Source organism: Tachysurus fulvidraco, chromosome 2 (genome assembly GCF_022655615.1).
Source record: "Tachysurus fulvidraco isolate hzauxx_2018 chromosome 2, HZAU_PFXX_2.0, whole genome shotgun sequence".
Classification (NCBI taxonomy): Eukaryota; Metazoa; Chordata; class Actinopteri; order Siluriformes; family Bagridae; genus Tachysurus; species Tachysurus fulvidraco.
This window is the reverse complement of record NC_062519.1, coordinates 10711040-10738545: the sequence shown is the minus strand read 5'-3', so window position 1 is coordinate 10738545 and position 27506 is coordinate 10711040. Positions and strand designations below refer to the sequence as shown.

The 27506-nt window shown below is 38.2% G+C and overlaps 1 protein-coding gene across 5 annotated transcripts in view; it reads left to right on the top strand.

Moving 5' to 3' along the window:
* iqsec1b (IQ motif and Sec7 domain ArfGEF 1b) overlaps window positions 1–27506 on the top strand; it is a 192784-nt gene that overhangs the window by 41740 nt on the left and 123538 nt on the right. For all 5 annotated transcript variants that reach the window (XM_047809539.1, XM_047809535.1, XM_027143926.2 and 2 more), the window contains exon 2: window positions 24407–24442. In XM_047809539.1, coding sequence (XP_047665495.1) covers window positions 24407–24442 — 36 coding nt within the window. The remainder of the gene's footprint in view (window positions 1–24406; window positions 24443–27506) is intronic.

The following is a 27506-nucleotide window of genomic DNA, read 5'->3' as shown; positions in this document are numbered from 1 at the left end:
ACAGTAAAGGTGAGTTAGCTGCAGTAACAGTAAAGGTGAGTTAGCTGTAGTAACAGTAAAGGTGAGTTAGCTGTAGTAACAGTAAAGGTGAGTTAGCTGTAGTAAGAGTAAAGGTGAGTTAGCTACAGTAACAGTAAAGGTGAGTTAGCTGTAGTAACAGTAAAGGTGAGTTAGCGGCAGTAACAGCAAAGGTGAGTTAGCTGCAGTAACAGTAAGAATAAAGGTGAGTTAGCTGCAGTAACAGTAAGTATAAGGGTGAGTTACAGTAACTGTAGTAACAGTAACAGTAAAGGTGAGTTATCTGTAGTAACAGTAAAGGTGAGTTAGCTGCAGTAACAGTAACAGTAAAGGTGAGTTAGCTGTAGTAACAGTAAAAGTGAGTTAGCTGCAGTAACAGTAAAGGTGAGTTAGCTGCAGTAACAGTAACAGTAAAGGTGAGTTAGCTGTAGTAACAGTAAAGGTGAGTTAGCTGCAGTAACAGTAAAGGTGAGTTAGCTGTAGTAAGAGTAAAGGTGAGTTAGCTACAGTAACAGTAAAGGTGAGTTAGCTGTAGTAACAGTAAAGGTGAGTTAGCGGCAGTAACAGCAAAGGTGAGTTAGCTGCAGTAACAGTAAGAATAAAGGTGAGTTAGCTGTAGTAACAGTAAGTATAAAGGTGAGTTACAGTAACTGTAGTAACAGTAACAGTAAAGGTGAGTTATCTGTAGTAACAGTAAAGGTGAGTTAGCTGCAGTAACAGTAACAGTAAAGGTGAGTTAGCTGCAGTAACAGTAAGTATAAAGGTGAGTTACAGTAACTGTAGTAACAGTAACAGTAAAGGTGAGTTATCTGTAGTAACAGTAAAGGTGAGTTAGCTGCAGTAACAGTAACAGTAAAGGTGAGTTAGCTGTAGTAACAGTAAAGGTGAGTTATCTGTAGTAACAGTAAAGGTGAGTTAGCTGCAGTAACAGTAAAAGTGAAGGTGAGTTAGCTGCAGTAACAGTAACAGTAAAGGTGAGTTAGCTGTAGTAACAGTAAAGGTGGGTTAGCTGCAGTAACAGTAAGAGTAAAGGTGGGTTAGCTGCAGTAACAGTAAGAGTAAAGGTGGGTTAGCTGCAGTAACAGTAAGAGTAAAGGTGGGTTAGCTGCAGTAACAGTAAGAGTAAAGGTGGGTTAGCTGCAGTAACAGTAAATGTAAAGGTGGGTTAGCTGCAGTAACAGTAAATGTAAAGGTGAGGTAGTTGTAGTAACCGTAAGAGTAAACGTGGGTTAGCTGCAGTAACTAAGAGTAAAGGTTAGTTAACTGCAGTAACAGTAAAAATGCAGTGTGCAGAATGTCATTGGAGTAAAATAGAATTTATGGCATTCTAAGAGAAGTGTAATTTAAGGCTCTCTGACAGTGAGATTATTGAGGTATTTTCAGTACGTTGTCTTGTATATGACCAGTTTTTTAAATTTCCAAGCTGTCATCACCTTTATCAACTCCACTGCATTGGTGTATGTGGAGTCTCAGTGTCTCCTCCCCCTCACTCTCAGACCTCAAAGCTCCTGACTCTCATGTCTGCTGGACTCCTGCAACTGACATTAATACTTCAAGATTTGCCCTTACTGCTCGCTCTCTCTCTCTCTCTCTCTCTCTCTTGCTCTCTCTCTCTCTTTCTCTCTCGCTCTCTCTCTCTCTCTCTCTATCTATCTATCTATCTATCTATCTATCTATCTATCTATCTATCTATCTATCTATCTATCTATCTATCTATACTGTATATCTATATTACAAACCAATATATATATTGTAAAAAGATTAATAAACCTTTTATAAAACCTCCAGACCTTACATTTCAAGTGAATCTAGTAGATCAGCAGGTAGAAAAGAATTTAGAGGCATTTATTAGAAAATACAGTTAAAAGTGTGAAGCTTTTAAGTGTTTTAACTGATCATTTTATTTATTTTCTCTGTGTGACATGCATTGTCATAAAAGAAACATCCAACCTCCAGTAAATGTATTAATTAGATTCAGCATAAATGTCTTGACTTTTCTTAGAGCATTCAAGCATGCTTCTTATTATTAAGCAGTCAGCTTTATTTTGAAGACTAAAATTACCCCATCATAAGTTACTAAATGTTATTATTTCTTTTCTAGTTATTCTCTGTTAATTTGTACACAAAAAAGTAATATTGGGTTAAAAATCAAGGCAATACCTTTGAGAGATTATTCCCAATACCTGCTACCAGACTTATTCTGAAATATTTGAAATATTTGTCTGCTCGGATCCAACTACACATTCCATTCTCAGTGGACAAAGATTCACCTTGTACAAGGATAATCACCCAAATGATCTTCCTAAAGCTGTTACTGAGCTGGTCCAAAGTGGCCTAGTCACTCATTCAGACAGGGCACCAGTAGGGAAGAACTATATTTGCAACACATTTATTAATATTTATTCATTTATCTTCAGTACCTGCTTTTATTGTAGTCAGGGTCAGTTTGGATCCAGAGCCTGACTCTTGTGTGTGACGCTGGACTGAACCCTAGACGAGGCTGTGTATGAAGTGTGTACCATGAAGCTACCTCAGATACACCACATGACAAGAAGTGATCAAGCCATGTTACAGTGTAACTCTTGAGCATTTCAGCTTCATGCCATCACACGTGATGTGTGTACGTGCGCATGTGCGTGTAATCTCCTGGCCTCTGTAGAGCTTATCAGAAAGCCTGCTGTTCCCAGGACTGCAATAAGCTGAACTCTTAAGCAGTGTCGTGTTCTCTGCATTTCATCACCTGTTCTCTTCTTGCAGACACATGACCGTCACTACTTAAAGCTTTGGAATGGTTGTGTAATATGTGACAAATAACACACGATGGGTCATACTGTTATAGAAAAAGAATTCACTCTTTGGCAGTGTGATGTGGCCCAGTGTTAAGTAGAGATTGTTTTTCCTATAACAGGATGGCCTGAAGTCTATTATTCCTGTTATACCACAGTAATTTGCCAGCAGGGCTAAGAAACAGCACATCAGAAAAGCCCTCACTGCTGTAGGGAGATTGTGAGTTTGAATTCATACAATGCAGCATGCATTCATGGTGGGGGTCAAGAGAGCAAAATTGGTTGTGTTCACTGGGTGGCAGTGATTGTATACTCTCTATCCCCTGTTAGTCAATTGCCATGTTACGTATACTATGCATACTACACTGTGGCCCTGTGGTGCAGCATGAGCAGCAGTTTAACAAGAGGTTAAAAAGAAGACTGGCATGGCTCAGAGGAAGCATGCCCCTGATCCTTTATCCCTGGCTTGTATCTGTTATGCTATAAGGATAGTTAGCTACTGGTTGGGAAATGACCATACAGAATTATGTGAGAAACTTTGCCACTGCTTTAATTTATTTATGTTATCTACTGTACTTCGGTTCTCACCTACATGATCACATCCCTTTCTCTTTCTCTTGAAGTTAATAAGACAAATAAAATGTAGCTTAAAGCATAAACTCTGTTGTCCTGAACACTTTCCGGAAGCAGAAAATAGACAAAGCGCTCACCGCAGAGATTCAGAGACCCTTGCCTTGTTAATGATTACCTGTTTTTTCTTTTTTTTTTTGAACAGACATTTTTAAAACTAGGTTTAGTTTTAGCCTTGGATTATGTTTAATGTTGTGCACGTCCCTGTGTACGAGCTGCTACTATACAAACTTTATGTATTAAAGCAAGCACAGTTTATATAAACCTGTGATTTATTTGACAACCAGAGTTTCTATCTGAGGCCTTTTAGAAAATGTACACATACCTTCTGATATAAGAATACACCAGCATTAGGGTTTTGCTTCACCTTGGGGGGTGTTGTGGTAGTAATACACACTGATTACTACTGCTTGTGCATTCTGGTGCATCAGTGGAGAGAGCTACACTCCTTCACATGCATCCAGTGACCAGCTATACAAACAGATTGCACTGTGGTGTTGTTCAATACAGTGCTTGTTAAAATGTTCAGGAGGTTTATGCCCATCAGCAACTGGGATCCATCACAATGATGCAATGTAGCACTTTCACTTGGTCTGGTTTCAGACACGCTTGATTCTATCAAACAATAATGTGTTTGCATTCAGCTTACATCATCACATGGAGAACACAACACGACTCAGTATTTATGTTTTTTTAATTATTTTTTTTTAATTCTGCTGTTAAGCATAGCAGAGAACCTCACCACTTCTGTATCCTGCAACATCCCCCGAGTTGCCTTCACATTCACAGACATACTATACCGTAGCTGCACTGTTCCAGTGCAGTTGAACCTATACCACCTTCTACAGGTTGTCTCAGATCTGATACTGCATTGCACTTCCTGGTCCACATGATGGCTTGGATGCAGACCATGCTCTGTTTACGAATAAACTGCTATAAACTGGGTAAAAGCCGCCTATATGCAATGTTTGTGACTTGAATGTTTATTTTTCATAAAATGGTTAATAGTGCTTAGCTAGTTATGTTTTCGTCCTGTTTTTTACCAGCATGTTTACTCATCTTGTCATGAAGGTTTCATATTTTATATCAAGTATCGAGAACTGTATGTGTTATAATAAATAAATACATTGTTTAATTAATTATTATTTCCTGAACTGAAAAACCGAAGCATAGTAATTAATTAAACAATTTATTATATATATTGTATATACTTGTCTGTTATGGTGAAGAGAGAGCTGAGCTGAATGACTTTCCTCCGCAGGGTGATTGGACACTCCCTTAGAGATAGGGTGAGTAGGTCAGAGTAGAACCGCTGGCTCGGGCATCTGTTCTGGATGCCTCCTGGACGCCTCCCTTGGGCACCGGGGAAGACCTAGGACATGCTGTAGGGACTACTGTATGTCTCTCGGCTGGTCTGGGAACGCCTTGGTATTCCCCCGGAAGAGCTGGAGGAAGTGTCTGGGGAGAGGGAAGTCTGGTTGTCCCTGCTTAGACTGCTGCCCCCGCAACCCGACCCCGGATAAGCAGTAGAAGATGGATGGATGTATGGATTATATATATTTTCTAAAGATGTAAAAGAGGCTCATGGTATGTGTTCTATCAGATGCCGATTTGCTCAATTTTCCAGAAAACCATCAGGATCCTGAAAAAGTTCCCGACAATCTGATTGGCTGTGTGCACTTGCATATGTATTCCTGGTGTCCAAAAATGCTTTTGGTTAAACAAATGATCACTCGAGTTCACTGACATCTATCTTATTTAAAATGTCTTTAATAGAGGGTGCAAGGTCAGTACAGTTTGTTGGTTAAATGCAAGCTCAAGATGCCATGCATTGTATGCTCTATAAGGTATTTGTGAGCAGTGAGAAGAGAAGCTTTTGCACAAGATCACTTGCCAAGCGGTAAGCATTGAGATCTATGTGCTTTATTTTTATTCGCTTACCAGGCTCTACACAGGAGTTGTTTTGAGATTTTAGGGTGTGGATAAGAGGGATATCTCTACTCCTGTGATTTGGACAACCTCATATTCCCCTGTGTGTGAATTGTGAGTATATCCACTTCTTGTCTGTGTGATTTGTAAGCAGGTCCACTGCTTGTGATTGATAATACTGCTCATTATTTGTGCTATTTAATCTCTGGCCTTCTGCAGGAAGCCCCATGCAGGGGTATTCTCTGCTTTGTGAACTAATAACTGCACATACTACACACAGCAGCAATATCATCAGCACATAACAACCTTTTTACCTTGTTCTATTACACACACACACACACACACACACACACACAGAGGTACATTGTCTCCACCTCATTTTTCACCAGTTGTCACCCATGCTTGTTTATATTCACTTAAACAAAATATATATATATATATATAAATTGTGAAAATGATGGCTTTATAAATCCATCACTTTATCCATAATAAACAAGCCAGAGGTGACAATGGCAAGAAAAAAAATATACCTTCAGACTATATGAAAAATAAATATCAGGAATTATTAACATTATCAACTGTTCACTGATGACTGATGACCCAAAGCTGTTCATATAAACTTTAGTCCAAAGCATTTTCTTGGTCATATGAATGTAAATCTACATTGAAGTTGCTCTTCACCAGAGCAACTGACAAAATGAGTCCTATCTTGCCCTAGTGAGTCAGTGCTGAGCTGAGGCAGCAGTGCTTTGGTTACTCCAGTGTCCCAGAATGCTACACCTGCATTGTCAGGAAGCTGCACAGGAAGTGAGGTCTCTTCTGCTGTTTGCCTTTGGGAAGCAGCTGAATGACAGGAACAGAGAGGTGCTAGAGATAAGGTGAAAGGAAACACTGGGAATCTCTCATGTTGTGTCTCTCTCATGCACAAAACAATAGCCAATTAAAGTTATGAAATGTGTCATGCATGTCAAGCATTTAGTCATTTACAAAAAAGTCAGATTCTTCATACATTTACCCATTTTTTCCCCATATCATTAGGTGTCTCTGTGAAAGAGTTTCATGTTTTTGTTGAATTTTATGAGAAGGAGTACTTTGTATTAAGTAATATGTTAGTGCACAAGAGTAGAGGATGCTGAGGATGGAGCTAGGTGGACACAGATGATTCAGTGTGGTGACCCCTTACAGGAAAAGTTGAAAGAAAAAGTAGTATGTCAGTGCTCAATGTACTCAGTGAGCTCAAAGCTCAATGTCGGAGATTTTACTTTATGGGTAGAGACTGGCATACTGGTGCAGTGGGTAGTCTCTGCCCTCGCAGCTCCATGATCTCCGGCTCAAGTTGCTGTCTGAGCTAATTTTTTTTTTTTTTTTTTTTTTTTTTTTTTTGCTCTACTACAAATCTTTTTGGATTTCCTTGGAGTTCAAAAGGGCTCGTTCTATTTCCAAAAAACATGGCAGAGGGAGGACCGGCTCAGATAAACTGGTGTGAATGAATGTGTTAATGGTGTCAGGATTTATTCTCACTTCACATTCAGTGTTCCTGGGATTCCTGAAAAGGATAAAGCAGGTCCTGAAAGTGATGAGTGAGTGAGTATTTGGGTAAGACATAATGTGCAGTATAGAAATTGCAGAACAGGACATAATATTATAACAGAGGCAACACACTAATATTTAGTGGTGTCCTTTAAATGAATATGTTTGATTATTATCACTGCTGCATTCATTGTTAAATATCAGCTACTCTTTACTGCAAGGGACAAAGTGTCTAGATATGACATGCTTATATCTGTCACTGTAAGCTTTCTATAATGATAAATAATTTTCTTTAGTATTTATACAATTAAAAAATATGCCTCTGTATAAGGCAAATGTAAATCTGCATCCGTAGCAGCTTAGAAATAAAGCTTTCAGAATGAGTAATCCATTTTATTCACATTTCCAAGTTCTTGTTCTGTTTCAAGCCTCCTAACCCTCTGAAACACCTGCCCCAAGTACACCATATAGATCTGATAAATAGCTTGTGGCTAGAGACAGGGCTCCAGGTAACTTCAAAGCTGCCAGTACCTATAATCTCTTCTTCCATGGAGTGTATTATTATTTTGTTTTCTTAATTGAACATTTTTAACATTGTGAGCATTTTTCTAGTCAAATTCTATGGATTCAGGAAGTGCCTGCTAACATTTAGTTTCTAACTAGCGTTTCTAGTAATTATTAATGGTGCTTGCAAAGCAACATTTTTTGTTATTTTGCATAATGAGATATTCTTGTCCTGCATCTTTTGTTCTAGACCCATGAATGAGGTGTCAAATCGACCGGCTCATTGAGGAGAGGTGTGCTATGACTTTTATAAGCGACCCAACCAACGATGTTCGCACGGTGGACAAAAAAGCGGCCAAAAATTCCCATAGACTTGAATGGGAAATTCCTAAAATTCCTCTAATCTCTCTCTCACACACGCAGCGTGCGCAGAGCTCAGGCACGGCTTCTCTTCTGTGTTCACCCAAAACACCCTAGCAACCGAGTGCCGAGATTTGCCACGTGCAAGCACCATTCACATTTTCTTCAGGAAATGTACATTCTAGTTCTCCATGTTCTTCTCTAGTTATCTGTACTTGCTTTGGGTAGGACAAGATACATCCTCTCGTTTAACGTTGAACTATTTCCACAAAGTATTGCACATGACCTATCAAGCAAACAACGATTGCTAGCACAGTTGAGTAGTTTTGCACATGTTCACTCAGACCCTGCTAAAATATCTACATCCACTGCTACAGTACACAATGCTGGGGTTAATTTCAGGTTACCCTTTGTTCACCCATCATTCTTCCTGTTACACTGGTTTCTCCCTCAATGTGGTTGTAGCTATGTACCATCAGCATAAGTAAGCTACATTTCTGCTAATGCGTTGCTTTGGGGCTAGAGTTGGCATTCCCTACATATAACAGACCCCATGTTGTTCAAAATAAACAGAGGGGTTAAACCAAGCATGCTGCAAGACTTGCAATTGTGTAGCCAGTTAATCCTCTGGAAGCCAATGACGGGCACCAGATAAGTGTTTTGTGCCGATATCTGCATGAAGTACTAGCTGGCAGAATTTATCTCTGATCTGGAGTCAAATCTGATGCAAAACTGCAGCCAAAACCACTCTCTGGTTGCAAATGCCCATATCTGGTAATGACTGATAAACATAAGAATTCTGGAAAGGATTATGAGACACTTTGTAGACCGATCAGTTGAAACTTGAAGATTCAGGAGCTTTTGTATGCCTGATTGGATATCAAGAGTTTCTTCTTGAATGATAACCTTGAAGTCAAAGTGGCATATTCAGTGGGTCTAAGTCATCCACCTGGCCGGCAGCCACTCTGCAACTACAGTGGCCTCACTGCCATTTTAAAAATGCTACAAATCCCATGAAACCATGAACTTCCCAAAATATTAACTGTTATCCATAGACTCTTATACAGTGACAAGTCCTCATCATGCACTGAAGTTTTAGTGGTGGCCTTTGCAGAGTGTCACAGCACCATGGATGGCATTTCCCCTGGGGCTCATAAATTCGTTGCAACCTTTCTTAAAATGGTGAGGTGTCTGCCACTATTTCCCAGGATCCCTGCATAGGCTGTACCCCTTGTGCCAGCATTAAGGCAAAGCAAGATGCCTTTTTGCTGGTTTGCAGGCAATTACTTTAGCAAAAGTAGAAAAAATGCATGCTCTGGCAAAAAGCTCCCCTTTCATATGTTGGTGACTAGATAACTCTGGGGTGACCTTGTGGTTGAACACAAAAATATTTCCCCAGTCACATCATCTAATTTTATGAATCGATTGATCAATTGATGTGTTCCATAAACATGAGTCTGCAAAACTTTCTGGTTACACAACCCCGCTTGCCTATACACAATTACACAATTACTGTATAGAAACGACATTATTTATAATCCCACTCCAGTGTCATCCAGATGAGGATGTGATCCCTTTTTAGTCTGGTTCCTCTAAAGAGTTCTTCCTCATATCATCTCATTAGGAATAAACATAAATTTATTTTTAAAGCTTGTTTTACCTTTTTTATTCTGAACTTATATCTTTTTATAAAGCTATTAAAAATTTTACTGAATTGAATAAATCCTGCCCAACAATTGTTTTGGAATGCTTTTCCCTGTATACACACACATGTTCTACAAAAATCTATTTTTCATTTAAGTATTTATTGACCGAATTTAACAGATTTTCTATAGATACATCAATATCATGTACAGTATATCAGTTTGGTAACTGCACACAGGTAGAGATCTTTAACTATTCTCTAGTATTCATTTAATTTGGGGCATGTGCTAATAACATGCGTATAATATGGACATACTGTATGAGCTGCATTACATTTAAAACTCTGTAATGCTGAAGGTGTAGTGGTTTATTAAATAAAGAGAGCATGTCTTACTGAGATACAGGAAAACTAGGAATATAAATTCATGCTGTAAAATCTGATTTAAAATCTTCCTCAATCTGATGTGTTTAACATGCTAATATTCCTGATGCTGAAAAATTACCAACAAGCAACTGAACCATGGTGTAAATAGCTCTGTCAGCTAGACAAACAAACATGCTTATCTCCCCAGCCATCCATCCTGTGAGTGGGATTTTCTCATGCTGTGCATTTCATCTCATTTGAACACAAGCCCATCTCAGCATATGCTTCATATAAATATGCCTGGCAAAGGTTCTTGTGCTGTATGAGATCTTCACTGCTTTTATGCATATTTGCTGCAGCTCAGTAAATCTGCTGTAACTTAGTAGATTTTTAAATCTCGCAGTCCGAAGGAAACTTCTGGAGCTTTCTCGTCCCTGTTTAAGGCCTACTGCTTCTTTATGGGCAAGTAGTGCTGAGTAGTGTTGAGGGTAATCAGTAAAGCACAAACTCCGAGTCAGCACTGTTCCAAAGACATGACTGTTAATCATAAACTTATCGGTCAGTTCACTTTAAATACTTTTCACAAGTGCTTTAAGAATACGAGGCACACACAGTACACTGTACTTCCATTTAAACTCCATCCATCCTGCTAATTATTTTTCATTCTTCTTCCTCATCATGAGGTGTCTTTTTTCAGTTGCATGTAAGTAAAGCCTAAATGACATAGAAATCCATTTACACAATCATATTTGTATGTTTTTTTTTTTTTTTTTGGGGGGGGGGGGCGCTTAGAAAGCTAATTAAAATATCCCAGTTAAGATCAGTCAAGTGGTTATATTGGAAGAATTTTGAAAACAGTTTTGTGTACTCCTTGAACAAACCTCAAATAGCTATAGGCTAGTTTATATCCGAGTGTCTATGCTTGCTTTTAGAAAAGTAGCTAGAAGATAAAACACAGGCCCAATGTACTGCTCTCCCCTTATTGCACTTGGCAAATCTGACATGTGATTAAATTTCACTTATCCAAACTGGCTTGTCTAATCATACTCATATTAACAAAGCAAACCAAGCACATGTTACAGTAGGTTCTTTGCTAGAGCATGTGCCAAACTCTTGTCTCTTGGTTTTATCATTTTTATCCAGTAAACCATAATAGTAGACAGATAACACTATGAAAGTAACTCATATTGATTGTCACAACTAGCTTCACTTTTTGTAAATTCCCATGGATTTTTAGCCGGCTGTCAAGATCGGTATTAATGTTGGCTAGTTAGCTATAGTAGTATTGTTAGCAGCACAGGAGTTAGCTAGCATTAGCCTACATTTATATGGTTCATCCAAAACTTTTACCTGGCTCTGATAAAAACAGATCATTATATGTAAAGCCAGCATTCAAACAGTTCAGTTCTTGATACAGATTGAGACTGTAAATATTAATAATATCTTAAATGATTGGTAATTGGTGTTAAAAAAAAATAAAAAAAATTGTCTGCAAGAAATATTTAAAAGTCTGTTACATGAAGCTTTACTTTCCAAATGTGTGAACAACAAAATCCAGATTAAGGAAAAAGGAAAAAAAACATAGTGCTTATTTGGTATCTAAAGATGTATTTTGATCCTGTTTCAACCACAGATCTAAGTGCATCACTATGCATTTGCCCACTTTAGTGATAAGTGAACTGTCTGCTGCTCTGCACCAGCATTAGTGTGATTGCAGCAGTTTCCACAGTTCATTAGAGGAATGCCAGATTGTAATTGCAAATTGAGAATGTGCATATGAAACAGCCTGCTTAATGATATCCAGGTTTTGCGTGAAATATAAAAAAAAGAGAGAGATGAAAACTAATTAAATTTTAATGTGGAGTTAAGAACAAAGACTCAAGCGGCGTTTATTCCATTACTGAGGAGTCAGGAAACTCTAGACTTAGGATCTCTTCATGCACGCATATGTAATGATTTATAAATTATATATACCGTGAACTTCCAGGAAATACTGACTTGGAGATCAGCAAGTGTTCATTGCACATCATAACCCAAAACTTCAAAAACTCCTAATGATTTTGAACAGGACACATTTATTTGATCTTGCACTGTTCTACAGAAATGACTAGTTATTCCAAAGTAGTGAGTTTGTCAGAGCCACAAAAATAGCTTGTAGAACAGAGATTTTTATCTTCCTATACCTTTACATGAACATTCTCTTAGCATTTCACCTAAATTGTCCTCTGCTGTAGGAGAGTAAAATTTCAATGCAGTATGATATCTGCAGATTATAGTCTTTTATTTTTCTTTGCTTCATTCCAACATGCAGAAAAATGATCTTAGCCACAGTCACTTCTTCATATTTACAAGAGGGCAGCAGTTAACCCGTCACAGATTTATCCCAACGTTGTATGCTATTTGCATCTATTCAGTGTCACCTTTGATGACGGATAATATCAGGGGGTAGAAACTGGAGATTAACTTCCTCAAATTCAAACAAATTATAATAAATTGCCAGAGATGTTTGAGTGACCTTAACTTTTAGTACAGCTGCTTGGATAGCTGTAAAATGGTCTCTCCCTGAGTGGGAACGCACTGAATGTATAGTACTTTTTTTTTCTTCACAGCTTTGGCCCTCTGCCTTCTTCCCCTCTCCATCATTACAGCCAACTCTTTAAGGGGCCATTAAACATGCCGCAAGTTGCCGCCTGCCACTTGGTCTTTAACTTGCCAAGAGTTGCTTATTTGGGCAATCAATTACCGTGGGAATGGAATAGACACTGAACATCTGTCAGATGGTGGCCATCTATGAGGATACAAGGCTGATGTCCAGAGCTCTCTTAGTATTGCAAATTTTCCAGTTCGTTCCAGGGCTAATTAGAGTGAAGCATTATAGCTGTATGGGCTATGGGTTTGATTTCCAAGCACAACGGAAAAGGTACAACAGCAGAATGTCTGATTCCTATCCAAATTGTCGGACCAGCAGATGTACAGTGACCTCTGAAACCTTGCTCACCCGATAAACGAGTGCCGTGGCATTCTTTTGTGCAGAGAGAAGCAAAGGGCTCATTTAGTTCTAACGTAGCTAACCTTTCAGGCAACATGTCTTCCTTCCTCCGTATTGTGCCAGTTGGAACTGGACATGCTTGTAAAATGGATATTTAGGTTCACTTGCGTATACTTGGTTAGGGCATCCTAGCCCATGCTGAGAACTGACACAAGAATCAATATAAATCCAATTGGCATTAAATGGGGACTTGGGTGTCCATGTCATTCCTTTGAGAACGATAAGTGCTGTTGGCAGTGCATGGATAAGCTCAAGCACTGTATGAAGGGAAAGCCTGGGAACGAGAGCTGAACAGACGGTTGCTATTTGTTACTAAATCTGAAATAACAGGGTGTCATACACTATTGTTTTTGACCACATCCTTTTGATTTGTTCATCCTTCTCCTGAAATGAAAGCTATAAAGTCCAAGCTGACTGTCTAGAAGATTGCAGGTTGAGAACTGCTAAGCTCTTTAGATAAGAGGAAAAATATCAATATCATGACCAAAGCTGCTAATGATTTCAGAATGACTGAAAACCTTTCACTTTTACTCAAAAGCTGTATTCTTTCCTCAAAAATGTAAAAAGTGGATATTTATTTAAATTATGGACTGACATCACTCTTCCTGTCTCCCTGTCCTATTCCACAGGAGGTCCTAAAAGTCTCTGTACATAGGGAGAATTTAACACTCCTACATTTATATTTGCAAAATCTAACGTTACTTAACTTTACTGACATTCTCTATGTGATTGTTTTTGTTCTCTCATGAGCTTGGGTCTTAGTATGTCAACAGCTATGTCAATATATGTTTGTGATGTGCTTCTCATCTCAAATTTCTACCTCATACTGATCACCATTCTTTAAAACTCCTGGATAGGCTAGGCTTGGTTTGACTTGGTATATTTTCTAGTTATAATGGGGTCATTGGAACACATCAATCCAGTGATTGGTGTAAAATAGGACAAATTAACAAATATATATATATATATGAATGACACTTCTGAATTCATCCCACCACTTTAATCAGCAGTCACATCCTCAATAAATACAATGGAACCATTTTCACTGACAGCCGTACATCTCCACATCATAAGATGAGGTGCCACACGCCATTTCTCATCATTGTGCTGCACTTTCCTCTTTGTCTCAGCTGGCTATGTTGCTTCAGAACTCTACAGGCTGTTAGATTTTTTTTTTTAAGAAATAATCTGTTCCTCTGTATTTGAGTCTTGCCAGTGGTTGATGTCCTGTGGTAAAAACCTCTGTATTTACTCTGGTGGATACATCTGTTGATTGTTGATTTTGACACAGATACACCTCCCTCCTGGATGTTGTTCCTGCTGTCTCTCTGATGCGTTTGTTTCCAATTTTCAGCCTAATGACGCCTTACATTACTGGCAGTGAAGCTCTTTAGGACTTCACATTGAGAGCAAAGAGCAGCAGTTTCCAAATGCAAATGATGCACCTAAAATCATCTCTAAACATTTTATCTGCTTACTTGTAAGTACCCTGCACACGTAACTCGACCCTGCACACGTAACTCGACCCTGCACACGTAACTCGACCCTGCACACGTAACTCGACCCTGCACACGTAACTCGACCCTGCACACGTAACTCGACCCTGCACACGTAACTCGACCCTGCACACGTAACTCGACCCTGCACACGTAACTCGACCCTGCACACGTAACTCGACCCTGCACACATAACTCGACCCTGCACACGTAACTCGACCCTGCACACGTAACTCGACCATGCACACGTAACTCGACCCTGCACACGTAACTCGACCCTGCACACGTAACTCGACCATGCACATGTAACTCTTCCCTGCACACGTAACTTCACTCTGCATATCTTGCTCCACCGTGCACACCTAACTCCACCCTGTACAACTAGCTCCACCCTGCACACGTAACTACTTTTATGAGAAAGCAGAAATTGAAGGTAAAATTGTAGTTTTGTATTTTGCAATATCAAAATCTATCAAATATCAAATATAATATCACTGAGGGCAAAAAGAATGTTGTTTTTAATTTGTACATGTAATTTGTCAGACTAAATTATCAACAGCCCCAGTGAGCATGTGAATCTTTCTTATGTGGCATGTTGGTTTGTACAGAGCGCTTGTTGCTTTGTACAGCTATGTCAGGAACATGCTGCATGTAGGAAAAAACAAGTTAATGTTAAACTCAGGTGCCTGATCCATACTGATCCTCTTCTCCTACTTGAAGCTTCCTTTACTGGAGAGTCACTGGCTGCTGCTGAGAAGTCAACAGAAAGGACGGCTCTCGCAGGAATACTCTGAAGATGGCTGTAAATGGACTCACTTTTTGTAAAAAAAAAAAAAAAATTATGCCTAAAGTTTATTCATTATTCAGTGGCTATCCACTTAGATTTTATAGACAATGCTAAAACTCTAATGAAATCAGAGATGACTCTGATGCTTGTACTGAGGATCCTTTTAACACACCCGGTGCTGTTTTAATTTTTTTAGCGCACAGCTTTGGAAGAGTAAAGACTCAGAATCTCATCCGATGTCACCCAAAGATGATTCCCTCAAGGTTTTTCCTCACCTCATGTTCTCTCAAGGTGTTTGATTTGCCTCTGATGCCGTTAGCTTGTTCTTTATGGAGCAAACAAAATCTATATTCCCATTTCTGAAACACCTCAGTGGGATGATGTTTGTTGTTAAAAATGATTTATAAATAAATCCAAAATGAACTGAATTGTGATCCTACAAGAAAATTAACTGCATCTGATGTGACGAGTGTACACTATGCAAGAAATAATAAAAAAGAGAAAAAAAAAAGTTTAGTATTTTCCTTTTTTCTAAGCATGACTTAGTGGACATTATTTACTCGTTAATGTATGGCATCTAGAAAACATATATCTCATATTTAAACCACCCCATATCAATTTCGACCAAATTTTTAAAGAAGACAACAAAAAGATTAAATCTTAACACTGATCCTTCTAGACATTTGTTTTTTAGTGTTTAGTCTTTTAGTGAGCCACAGCAGTGTGTGAGTGTGTGCTGGCCTGAGCTGCCTCTACCAGCATCGCTAATCCAATCACTGGGGAGCTGAGGTTATCTTCCTGTAAGACAGAGAGTTCATTTTTATTCAGCAGCTTTCTGAGCTAACTGCAGTCTTTTCTCTTTGTTTTCCCTCATTGCCATCTGCATTCTTTTGGGGTCGTACGTAGTGTTGCCTTAGCTGAACTGAATGCTGATAAATTAGACAACATGGACTCTTAGAGCTATTACAGATTACAGTCAATATACAGTATGAGGCACATCTATGTAATGAATGTACCTCAATATGTATAATTTAGATGTTTTCTCACCTTAATGTCCTCCAGAACATTTAGATTTTTGAGAAACAGTGAGTTGGTATTCACTGTGTAAATGCTTTCAAACCACATGAAGTGTGTGGTTGCATGCAGATGCAGGCCTGGAGTCAAGGCCTCTTATGCGCTCTGAAAATATGATTTGCCTCGCGGCTGCCTCACCACAGGCTGGCGGGTAAAAAGGTTAATTTCATTACCCTGCTAGATTAAACAATTGCAAATTTAATAGGGAGAAATGGGGGAAGGGGTGGGAGGACTTGTGCATGACATGGCACCCTCCAGGCCATGAGGATACCCCAATTTCACTCAAAAGTGGGAGAGAAGCCATTTTTAAAAACTTCCTTAGTTAATGTTCAGTTGAGAATTGTGTTCATGGGAATGTTAGATAAAGTTCAATTTAGTGGATAATGGTTTAATCTGAGGGCAAAGACGAGACATTTGTAATACAAATCTACTTCATATTTTAAAGATAGCACATTTGTCTGATGGTTCCTCGGTTATTTAAATCCAGACAATTAAGCTTCTTTATTTTGATCAGATTTATTAACTAATCGAGTTCCCCAGTAGGAAATTTGTTCCATAAATTCAAACTTCTCCCAACCATGAAAGATAAAAATCGGAGGTTTTAAATATTCATGATGAGCTCTATGCTTTTACCCTCTACCTTTTATATAATGGCCATATTTTATGTAAGGCTTAATTTCATATTATTAAACAATTCAGAAGACACCCACAAGTGGAACTTTATCAGTGATAACATTACTGTCTCTCATCCGCAGTTCCTTCCCAAGCTTCACTTACTGTCTGGAGTTTTTCATTCTCTCTCTCTCTCTCTCTCTCTCTCTCTCTCTCTCTCTCTCTCTCTCGCTCTCTCTCTCTCTCTCGCTCTCTCTCTCTCTCGCTCTCTCTAGCTCTCTGTCTGTATGTGCTTTCAGGTTCTCTGCTGAAGGATAGGCTATGCTACATTACCATAATCCTGTGCCTGTACAAGCTGAGCTGAATAACTACACAATCAAGACTGTTTATAAATGAAAGCCACTATAATCATTTGTTTTTTGAATCACACACATTATCAGGTCATATACACGAGACACTCATTACTTACACATTCATTCCTTCTGAAAGCTGTAGAACCTCCAACACTTGATTCCTGTAAAACGAGACTGATTGTATTTAGAAGGATCTGGTTCTTATTGAATATTAAAGTAAAGATTCTCATATAGCAATTACTATAGACACTGCTGAAAAGTTGTAAGAGTTTATTATTGTCAATACTGTAAGAATTTATGGACGTCACATTTTACCTACATTGTTCTTGCCATGAAAATAGCCACTGAGGATAACATAGTCTTAAAAGAACAATGAATGAATAAACACATTGGCAACTTTGTGTGGAATAGTTCAAAAATAAATTCAGCTCTGTAAATCTCATGACCTGATGTTATCAGGGTAAAAATGTGCTGCCCACTATCTTCTATATGGATATGATCTGTATACTGAAACATATGGTTTATTTTTTACACTGAGGCATTCATCTTGTAGGTTACAAGCAATATTAAAGATTTCACATCTTTGCAGTGACATATGCTGGATGCAATAAGACTGGTTAGAAAATATGGCTTTCTTTCTCTATTTCTTTGTGTAATAAGGGATGTCTAACCTCTGATAGTTCAATAAATCAATGACCTAGGCTGACTATCCTTTCAATACTGTTTTAAAAGACTTATCGTTCTTCCAAACTGGTGAAGCTGTAACATCTATCTTTAACTCTGAAACAAAACTGACAGCAGTGAACAAAATATCTCTGCAAAGTAGTTTATCAGATGAAATGTGTGGCTCTGTTGTTAGCTTCTGATTTGGATTTTGTCTGATTCAGGATAATCCTCCGGTCTTTGGCTTTCATTTCGCTCTACTTGAGATGGCAGTATATTCTGTGTACTTGGCTTTTGATTAAACCCACAGATCTTAGACATGTTTCTTATTTCTTTGTATGTCAGGCTTTGACAGAATAGTGGGGAAGTACACCGGCTTGATTTAGAAAAACACAGTGGCAAGCAAGCAAGAAACAAAAGGCAAAACTGTATTTGGGGAACAAAAAACATGTCAGTCTGAAGGTTCTCCCTTGGCATATGATGTCTCATTTTCATCATCGTCATCTGAAGTAAAAGTTATTCATTGCATTTAAAGTAGAGCTTCACAGTCATCTGTTCACTCCACTGAGCTCTGTAAATGTGAAATTTGTGATTAATTCAGTTTTCACATGTTTCTGTTTCACTTATTTCTTACATTTTATTTTACAATATCATGTGGTTAGTTTAACTGTGCTTTTAGAATCTGTGGCTTGATTAACCACAGTAGGTTTGCTATATTGTCTTCGACATAAGATGCAGACTTGCAATCACATGTCAATCACATAAGTCCCTGAGTAAAGTATTTCACTCAAAAGTGGGAGAGAAGTGTGAATATATATATATATATATATATATATATATATATATATATATATATATATATATATATATATATATGAATGCAATCAATCTGATGAGTCCAAGTGAAACTTATTAGGTTCAGATGGTGTCAAGTGTGTGTGCTGGCAACCAGGTGAGGAGTACAAAGATAAGTGTGTCTTGCCTACAGTCAAGCATGGTGGTGAGAGTGTCATGTTCTGGGGCTGCATGAGTGCTGCTGGCACTGGAGAGCTACAGTTCATTGAGGAAACCATGAATGAGAGCATGAACTGTGACATACTGAAGCAGAGCCTGATCCCATCCCTTCGGAGACTGGGCTGCAGGGCAGTACCCCAACACGATAACGACCCCAAACACACCTCCAAGATGACCACTGCGTTGCTAAAGAAGTTGAGGGTAAAGGTGATGGACTGGCCAAGCATGTCTCCATGTCTCTAAACCCTTCTGAGCATCTGTGGGGCAAGGTCTCTAACATCCACCAGCTGTGTGATGTTGTCATGGAAGAGAGGAAGAGGACTACAGTGGCAACCTGTGATGCTCTGGTGAACTCCATGCCCAAGAGTATTGAGGCAGTGCTGGAAAATAATGGTGGACACACAATGTATTGACACTTTGGGCCCAATTAGTACATTTTCACTTAGGGGTGTACTCACTTTGTAGCAAGCGGTTTAGACATTACTGGCTGTGTGTTGAGGGGACGTTAAATTTACACAGTTTAAGATATACACTCACATTGTAGCCAAGTGTCATTTCTTCAGTGTTGTCACATGAAAAGTTAGAAAGAAATAACAATGTAAGAGGTGTACTCACTTCTGTGAGATACAGTGTGTGTGTATATATGTAATATATAAATAAATATATTCATATATATATGAACCATACACACTCGAGCTATCAGGGTGACAGCTATCACCCAACTACTTCTTTTTGAACTCCTAGTCGCAGGAAATTGCTACCTGTATGTCACAGATGTTGATAATTGACTAGTGTCACAGTGATCGACTCCCTCCCTGAAAGCACAGCCAGTTTAGGCAGACTTGGAATTTTGCCAACCTCCCAGCTGTATGTGGCATCACGGGGATAGGAGCTTGCTTCTTGTCTCTGAAGGTGAAGCTGAACGATCACTGTTTTCAGTACACACAACCCTTTGATTAATGCTCATGAATTTTTGCAGGTGGACAAGCTAAATAATGTTTGAATTAAATAAAGCATTTTATCAAATTATTGTTTTGCTGTACATTTTTCAGAATTAAGCTTTTTCATGTACTATAGAGAACAGAATGTGATTAAGTGACAGAAAGATTATATCCTTTTATAGTCAGGGGCTCTTGACCGACTGTAATGGAAAGCGAATGTGGACTGTGGTTTCTAGGAGATGGAATTTCCAGTGCTGAAAAAATGAAAATAAAAGCTCACTGAATTTAATGAATTCAAATATGTACAGTTCCTGCATGATTGTACCAAGTAGCATTAATGCAATTAGTGTTCTGTCATCCAACTTCAATTAATTGTGTATTTTCCCTGCAACAAGTGCCAAAACTATATTTACTGTTGTAATAATTTTTTTCTTAAATATATATAAATTTTGACTTTTCATTTTTCTTTGTTTTTTCCTGAGCGTTATTGTGTCTGTGTTTTAAAAACGTGAGCTCTGGCCACTCAGTGATTTGTCTTTAAAAAAAAATAAAAATATGCAGACATACATGTGTTATATTTATAGACACCAAGACAGTAGTGTGAATGTTTTCTGAGTCATTTATAGAAGGTTCAGCTCATCGATTTCACTCGAAAGGAATCTGGACTTCTTTTCCCCTGCAGAAGGAAAATATTTAGGTTTTTGTTCTTGAGGTGTTAGCACGTGTCAACCTGATATCTCAGAGGTGCAAGCTGCTTGAAAATTGAGACTTGCTGTCATAGCAGCATGCACACTGAGAACATTTCCCTCCAGAGGAACTAGAACTGGAATAAAACATAAATAAATAAATATTATATTGTTTTAAAAAGGCTTATTATTTCAATTAAAATGCTAACCACTTGGCACTCGATCTTAAAGTGGCAGGGCAATGCAAAAAAAAAATTTGTGTGCTTAAAAAAATGGCTCGGGTAACGAAACAGTAATTAGCTTAATCCTGTTAATTCGTTTGTGTGCAAGCTGAAAGTGCTGGTATGCTAGTGGGAGCTCTAATTGCATCTTTTGTGGCTTTAATTCTGTCAATAACCATGAGTGTCTTTTTCTTCAACACATGACACATTTGTTTCAGCATTCATTTTACACCATCAATAAAATAAATGGTCATAGCGGTTGTCTTAGGAGTTCCTCTGAAACAAGTTTAGAAATGATTATTGATCCTAATAGGACCTTGTTAAAGCAGTGATGATTATGGTTATTAGACCTCAGGGCTCTGTGTATTGATGTAATGTCCTTTAGTTGATTACCATCTACTGTATGTGCAACATTGGCAAATTCTCCTCGTCTCTATGATGTGTACTCATTTTACTCCGCAGTAGAATTCAAATTGTAAAAATGAAAAAGTAGGAATGATTTTGTTAATACATCTAATGCAAATATGGAGTGATGTACTACTCTGCAATTTGTTGATGGATAGTTGATGGAATGGTTCAAAGCAACAGCAATCAGATCTACATGTATCTGTAATACTTATCTTTGGACTGTATTTGCAACAAACTGTTTTGCACTCAAGTGTCCATCAGTTTAAAGTTGATAACTTCAACAAGATAGACTTTGTTATAACTAGAATTATATTCCACGCTACTTTTTAACCAGATAGTGCGTGCTTATTAAAGGGAGACACTCAGACACTGCACTGTCACCCAGATGAGGATGGGTTCTCTTTTAAGTCTACTTCCTCTCAAAGTTTCTTCCTCAGAGGAATCACCATTGATAAATTTTCTATCCTGACTTTCTTTATTTTTGTAAATCTTTGTGATAATGTCCATTTCTGAAAGCACTAAAAATAAATACAAAAAAATATTTATTAATAAATAAAATGATTAATTAATTCTATTTAATTTTACAGCTAGTTCAGCAGAATGTCCCCGTGTGCACAAAAAGACTTACAGACTCTCTGATTCTGTCTGAACAGCCTTTTTTTTTTTTCCATTACTGGAAGGCAACAAAATTGTAAAGAGTGACACTACTCCAAGACATCTGTTCCCAGGCCACTCCGGTGAAATGAGATTGCTTTGGCACTGCTTTGGTACTTCAGCAGTGATGTTAGATTTGCACTTGTCTACAGCATTGCAGGCAAGAGTCACATGATCTTGGAGGACTTTTAAAGTGAACTTTTTTGGTTTTGTTTTTTGGAGTGCTGCTGCTTGTTAATGACTAGTACTAAAGAATGGTTGGTTCTGGTGATCTGTGAGGAGATATTTCACAGTAAGTTTCAGTCTTAAAGAAATACTTCATTAACCAGTTTTGGTCAATTGGTTAAATATCTCTGATATGTAGACATACTCAGTTAACTTGGGTAGTTTGAATAATTGTTAATAAATCACAAATTGGCTTTTAACCATTTTCACATGTTTATTCCGCTATACACTTAAACATGTTGTGCCTCTTTATTTCATGTCATGTAATGCTGTTGTTGTCCATCAGCTCTTCCTGGATCGGGGTCACCACAGGGGATCACACCAGCCACATATTTGATTTTGCACAGGTCTTACACTGGATGCCCTTCCTGACACAACCCTCCCATTTTATCTGGGCTTACCGGCACTGAGAGTTAACCCTCAGTGGCTGGGTTGGTTCCCTGCTCGGGTTGTGGAGGTGAGAGCACGAGATCCTGCTGCTGAACCACCAGGGACTATTTCACATAATGAAATGTAATATCAATTAAAACATTTTAATGACTGACAATAGACAATTTTTATGTTAATGTGTTCACGCTGAAATTCTCAGTCCTCTGTAACTAGAAGAGAGTTACAGACTTGTGATCTGTTAGGCAGATGTCTCATAAAAGACTTGGACAGGTAGAGTACACTTTTTTCTGGAGTTGGCAGAACACTGGCTATTAAACAGTGCTCATTGTGCTTTAAAAAATTGAATGTCTGCTCTTAAATTAGCATTTAAGGAGAGTCTAATACCCAGAGCTCCAGGGATATGCTCTAGCCCCAACACAGTTACTGAAGATTAATTAACGAACGGCAGAAACACTTTGTTCCTGTTACTTATGTATTCATTTGGTCATCATTTATACATGGCTGTGTATGATTATATAAGCACGGCTTTCAGAGCTTTGCACACTTTTTCTTTTAGTTTTGCAGACAATCCAATGTGCATGGATGCTCATCATCTTAAAGAAAAAAGTCTACCAATTAAAGAAGGGTAGGATCATCCGGCTGCAGACATGCGTGCTTAAACCGAGCAACAAGCTCTCAAATGAGTCTCTAATATAGATGCTAGCATTTTACAGCCCTGAAAGTGATGCTTATGGGATACGTTTCATAAAGGCGATCCGGCATGATGCCCACTATTTCTACTTTTTATCTTAAGAAAAGCAGTTTTTGTTTGCATCACTGTGATGTACAAAGTATTGACATGATAGTTAAGCAATTAAGTTGCCTTTCGACTGACATTAGAAAGGTTTTTGTCCAAACACATACAGTAGGCAAGTCTTTGCAGTATGACAGCTGTAGAGATTTACTGTCCTTTCTTTCTTGTTTTTAACAAAGATAAGTGTCTGAAGCTTTCATTCTTCTCAGCATTTCCCAGAGAATTGCAATATTTTGACAGAATCTGATTCCAAAGGTTCATACACCTCGTACATTATTGAAACCGGGCTGGCTGAGAAAGGAAAGCTAAGGTGTTTAGGCTACCATGGGTGTGAATATTAGGATCGTCCATCATTACATAGTTTCTCATACCCAGAAAGCCCAGTGGGACATCATGATATTAACTGGCAAATTATAGATTGCAAATGCTCTGGGTTATAATCAGGAATATGAATATTGCTCTTCCATTACTTGTGTTGTTGGAGCAAGGTTTTACAACCTGTTTTGTAATTATGTATTGCACTGTTGTTTTGCCAGATCTAATTTCACACACATGGCGCACAATCAGATTGAACTGCACAATCAACAAGCATGTGCCATAGCGCCACAGAAACACCTTGGAGATTCAGAGCTGGTTGCGGCAGGAAAATGAGAAGCATGAAACCCAAAATGCTTTTTGTTATTGCCCTCTTTTGTTTTTCCAAAAAAAAAAAGTCAGCTTTGGACCATGAAATTGAAAAGTCACCTGGTAGTAATGTATTTCATATCAAATTCTAAATCTTACAGAAGTACTTTAGCTGATGTGGGCCAAGTAGATTGACCTTTGGACCGTCGTAGGTCACAAATGAAAAAACATGGAACCTCTTATTCAACATGACATATTTGGTTGGCGCAATGTAAAGCAGTGATTTTCCAGGGTACAGGGTTTGATTTTGAGCTTGTTTATGTGTGTTCATCTCCCACTGCCCCAGGTAGGCAGTAAAGCTCCACTAAACAACACCTAGGTGAGAATGAGTATGTAAATTGTGCCGTTTGACAGACTTGAATCCCAACCAGAGTGAATTCTACTGCTTTGTTCCCTTTGTCTCATCGGGACTGGGCTGTGTATCCACCAAATCCCTGATCACTATACTCAACTCATTAGTCTTATTAGTCAAATTGTTATTCCACTCTTTTAGTGGATGTATCTGTATCCCTGTGAATATTTGTATACTTGATTACATTTGTATTTATTTCATTTTTTTTTTCAGTAGTATTCTTTCTGTTTGCATTTCAGGACTGAGAGTGAAGCCTTGCGTGTCTCAAATGTCAGGTATGGAAGTTTCCTATTCTGCTCTTGTCCTCATATCACCATGCTTATCACTTTCACATAGCCATTTCCTGCTTTGGGCATATCAATCCAAAACTCACTATTCATAACTGTTTGTATGTTTTCTGTCTGGCTCCTCTTCGAGAATTTATTTTCATTCATAGAGCGCTTAGAGACAGTTGTGTTCTTGGAAACATTTGAGTCAATTTTTAAATAATATACTATAAAAAAAGGAGACCTTCAAATCTCAAAGATTGCATGTGACCTGATGCATTTAAACTGTATATTTTCAACTGTTTTACATACGTTTGATATGTTGAAGTGGTGCTTCACACGAAAGGCATACTCTGTCCTTAAAAGTTATAAAAAAAAGTTTTATATATATATATAAATGAATGAACTTTTTATTTCTTAGAGTATGTCAGACCCAGGTGCTGATTTATCTAAAAACCAAACACCATTAAAAAGCATGCAGATGTATTTGTTTACAGAGAAAAGCACACGAGGAAAGCAAGAGAGTGTGATGATATCATCAGTATATTCATTTAAAACTCACAGTGATTAATATCACCAAAGAGCAGCTGTAAGTTTGCCATTTGAATGAAAAAGTTCCTATTTGAAAGGCTTTCTAATGAGAGTTTTGTATATCAGATGTAAATCTTAATTTATTTACTTATTATTAATGCAGTTTATTTTATATTCATCAACATCCTATAAGGACCCTTTCACATCTGCTCTGATTTGGACGCATTTCACCACTTCTAAAATACTTTAGTTCTAATATCCTTTGTTCACAATTTTGCACAGAATTTCAGCTCATCTTGTCTTGGGAGTCTTTATGACGTCTTAGAGCAGTTTTAACATCCGAAACTCATTTAAAATGCAACACAAACAAATTATGAGGTTAGCAATTAGAATGTTAACATGTTAGGCATTAGCGTTGTCAGTATTACTGAAGTAAAGCTTCTAGACTTTTAGTTTTCAGTGGTCTTGGTATGAGGATGATCAAATTCATCGCAGATTTGACTCAAGATTACTCGTCAGGGTTCTGGAGCTCGTTCCCTTCATTATAGAAGAGATTATAATGTTTAAACACAAAATCTTTTGTGTAGATCATCATGAGGTCTGAGAACAAACTGTAAAAAGACCAGATCGATTGGGAAAGGTCTTGAAGAAGGAAGGTGCAATAAGGAGCGCTTCAGTTAAATGGAAATTATTGTAATGCATAACATCATTAAATTCAACAACTGATCACAGTTTTCATTCTTGTGCTAATATAATTGCCTAAGCTCTGAGTGATGGGTTTTCATTTATTTGAGATTTATTTCATTTATATGGCAGGGCCATAAAGTATGGTATAGTTAATGAGCGTGTTTTGTGTTTGTGTGAACATAAATACCTGCTTTACTGACGCTAATACAACATCATACATATAGATGAGTGGAAATGTTTACCAGCTTAACAGTAACTGACCTTTCTCTAGACACTTGATGAATGATAAAAACTCCTTGTGAGTTTGTGTTTGTTTGCGCATGACACGTAACATTTTTAGGTTTGACTTATGGATCACAGAGGATGTTTTTGAACATCCAACTCTAGATTTAAGCTCCTCCTGTCAGCTATGTCTGTCACATTCATTGTGAATGTTCTGACCTTCTAGAATCGAGAAAGAAATCAACAGTGGTGTTGTACATATGGAACTTATCATTTACGTAAGATATCACTTTATTAATTTATTCCGCATTAAGTAGTCTGGGATTTGCTGAAAGCATCAGGTGACAATTCAAAGCTTTTGAGGACAAAAGAACTGCTGTGACTGGTGCAGCTGTTGTTGAGGCCATTACACTGGCAGTGCTTTACTCAACAGTGTATTTGTACATGAGGGAGATATGAGAACATACTGTTTATACAATGCATATCTGTGTGGCCTGCTTACTGCTTAGTCCTTGAGCATGGATTTTACAAGGCTTTAATTTATTAGGATTATTATGTAAAAAAATGTTTCAAATCTATAAACGAAAGCAGAGCTGAGGAGCACGGTGTCTTGGTGGTTAACACACTGGCCTCACACATTCAGGTTGGGGGTTTAGATTTCCACATATGCCCTGTGTGTGTAGGTGTGCGAGTGAACGTGCAAGTTTTAGCACCCCCGGGTGTCCCCTGCATCAGACCCTGAGACCCTGAGATAGACTCTGGCCTCCTGGTAACACTGTGTATGATAAGCAGTACAGAAAATGGATGAGTGGATGGTCAGAGTGCAACTACTTTGCAGTTAAAAGTATCATTTATTTACTTCTTAAAAGACAATAAAAGAAATAGTCCCTCTCTGATGTATTTTGCTGCTTGGCCGCATAGCACTTGCTAATTATTATCAGTCTATTATGTAACTATAGTGAGTTTGACGCATGTTATGATGAATACTGCTAATCGTCCACTGCTAATAGCCATATGTGATAGTAAGTGTGTACATGATATGTTATCAAGAACAGTAGTTAGGTTTTCTGTCTGTTCTGGTAGCAGGAAAATAAACAATTTATGTGTGCTAGACTTCCTTTTTCCATAGAAACAGCACTGTCCGGATGTTTATGCACAAGGAGGTGTGTGTAGGTCAAGGGGATATCTGTCACTCTGTTCTCTCAGGACTTTATCTCTCTCATTTGACCACAGTACTGTGTGTGTGTGAGCACCGATCTGGATCGTATAGCAGAAAGGCCTGTGTGTGTGTGTGTGTGTGTGTGTGTGTGTGTGTGTGTGTGTGTGTGTGTGTGTGTGTGTGTGTGTGTGTGAGAAAGACCAAGCCTGGAGCTCTCACTTGCTCTGAGTGCGTGTTGAGTGTTTCCACTATGCTGACATAGCGTTATGTATTCAAGGTTAAATGATGAAGGCACAAGCCGTGTGCTTTCATACTTTGTGATATCGATGTATCTGGATGTTGGAAGATGCATTTTAAAGAGTTTGAGTATGCAACTCATGGTTTTGCTGACGTGCAAATTAAAAACCTAAATGACAGTCCAAGACTTCCATTGGCATCCATTAGCTCACAATGTATATGTGGATGTGGTTTTGT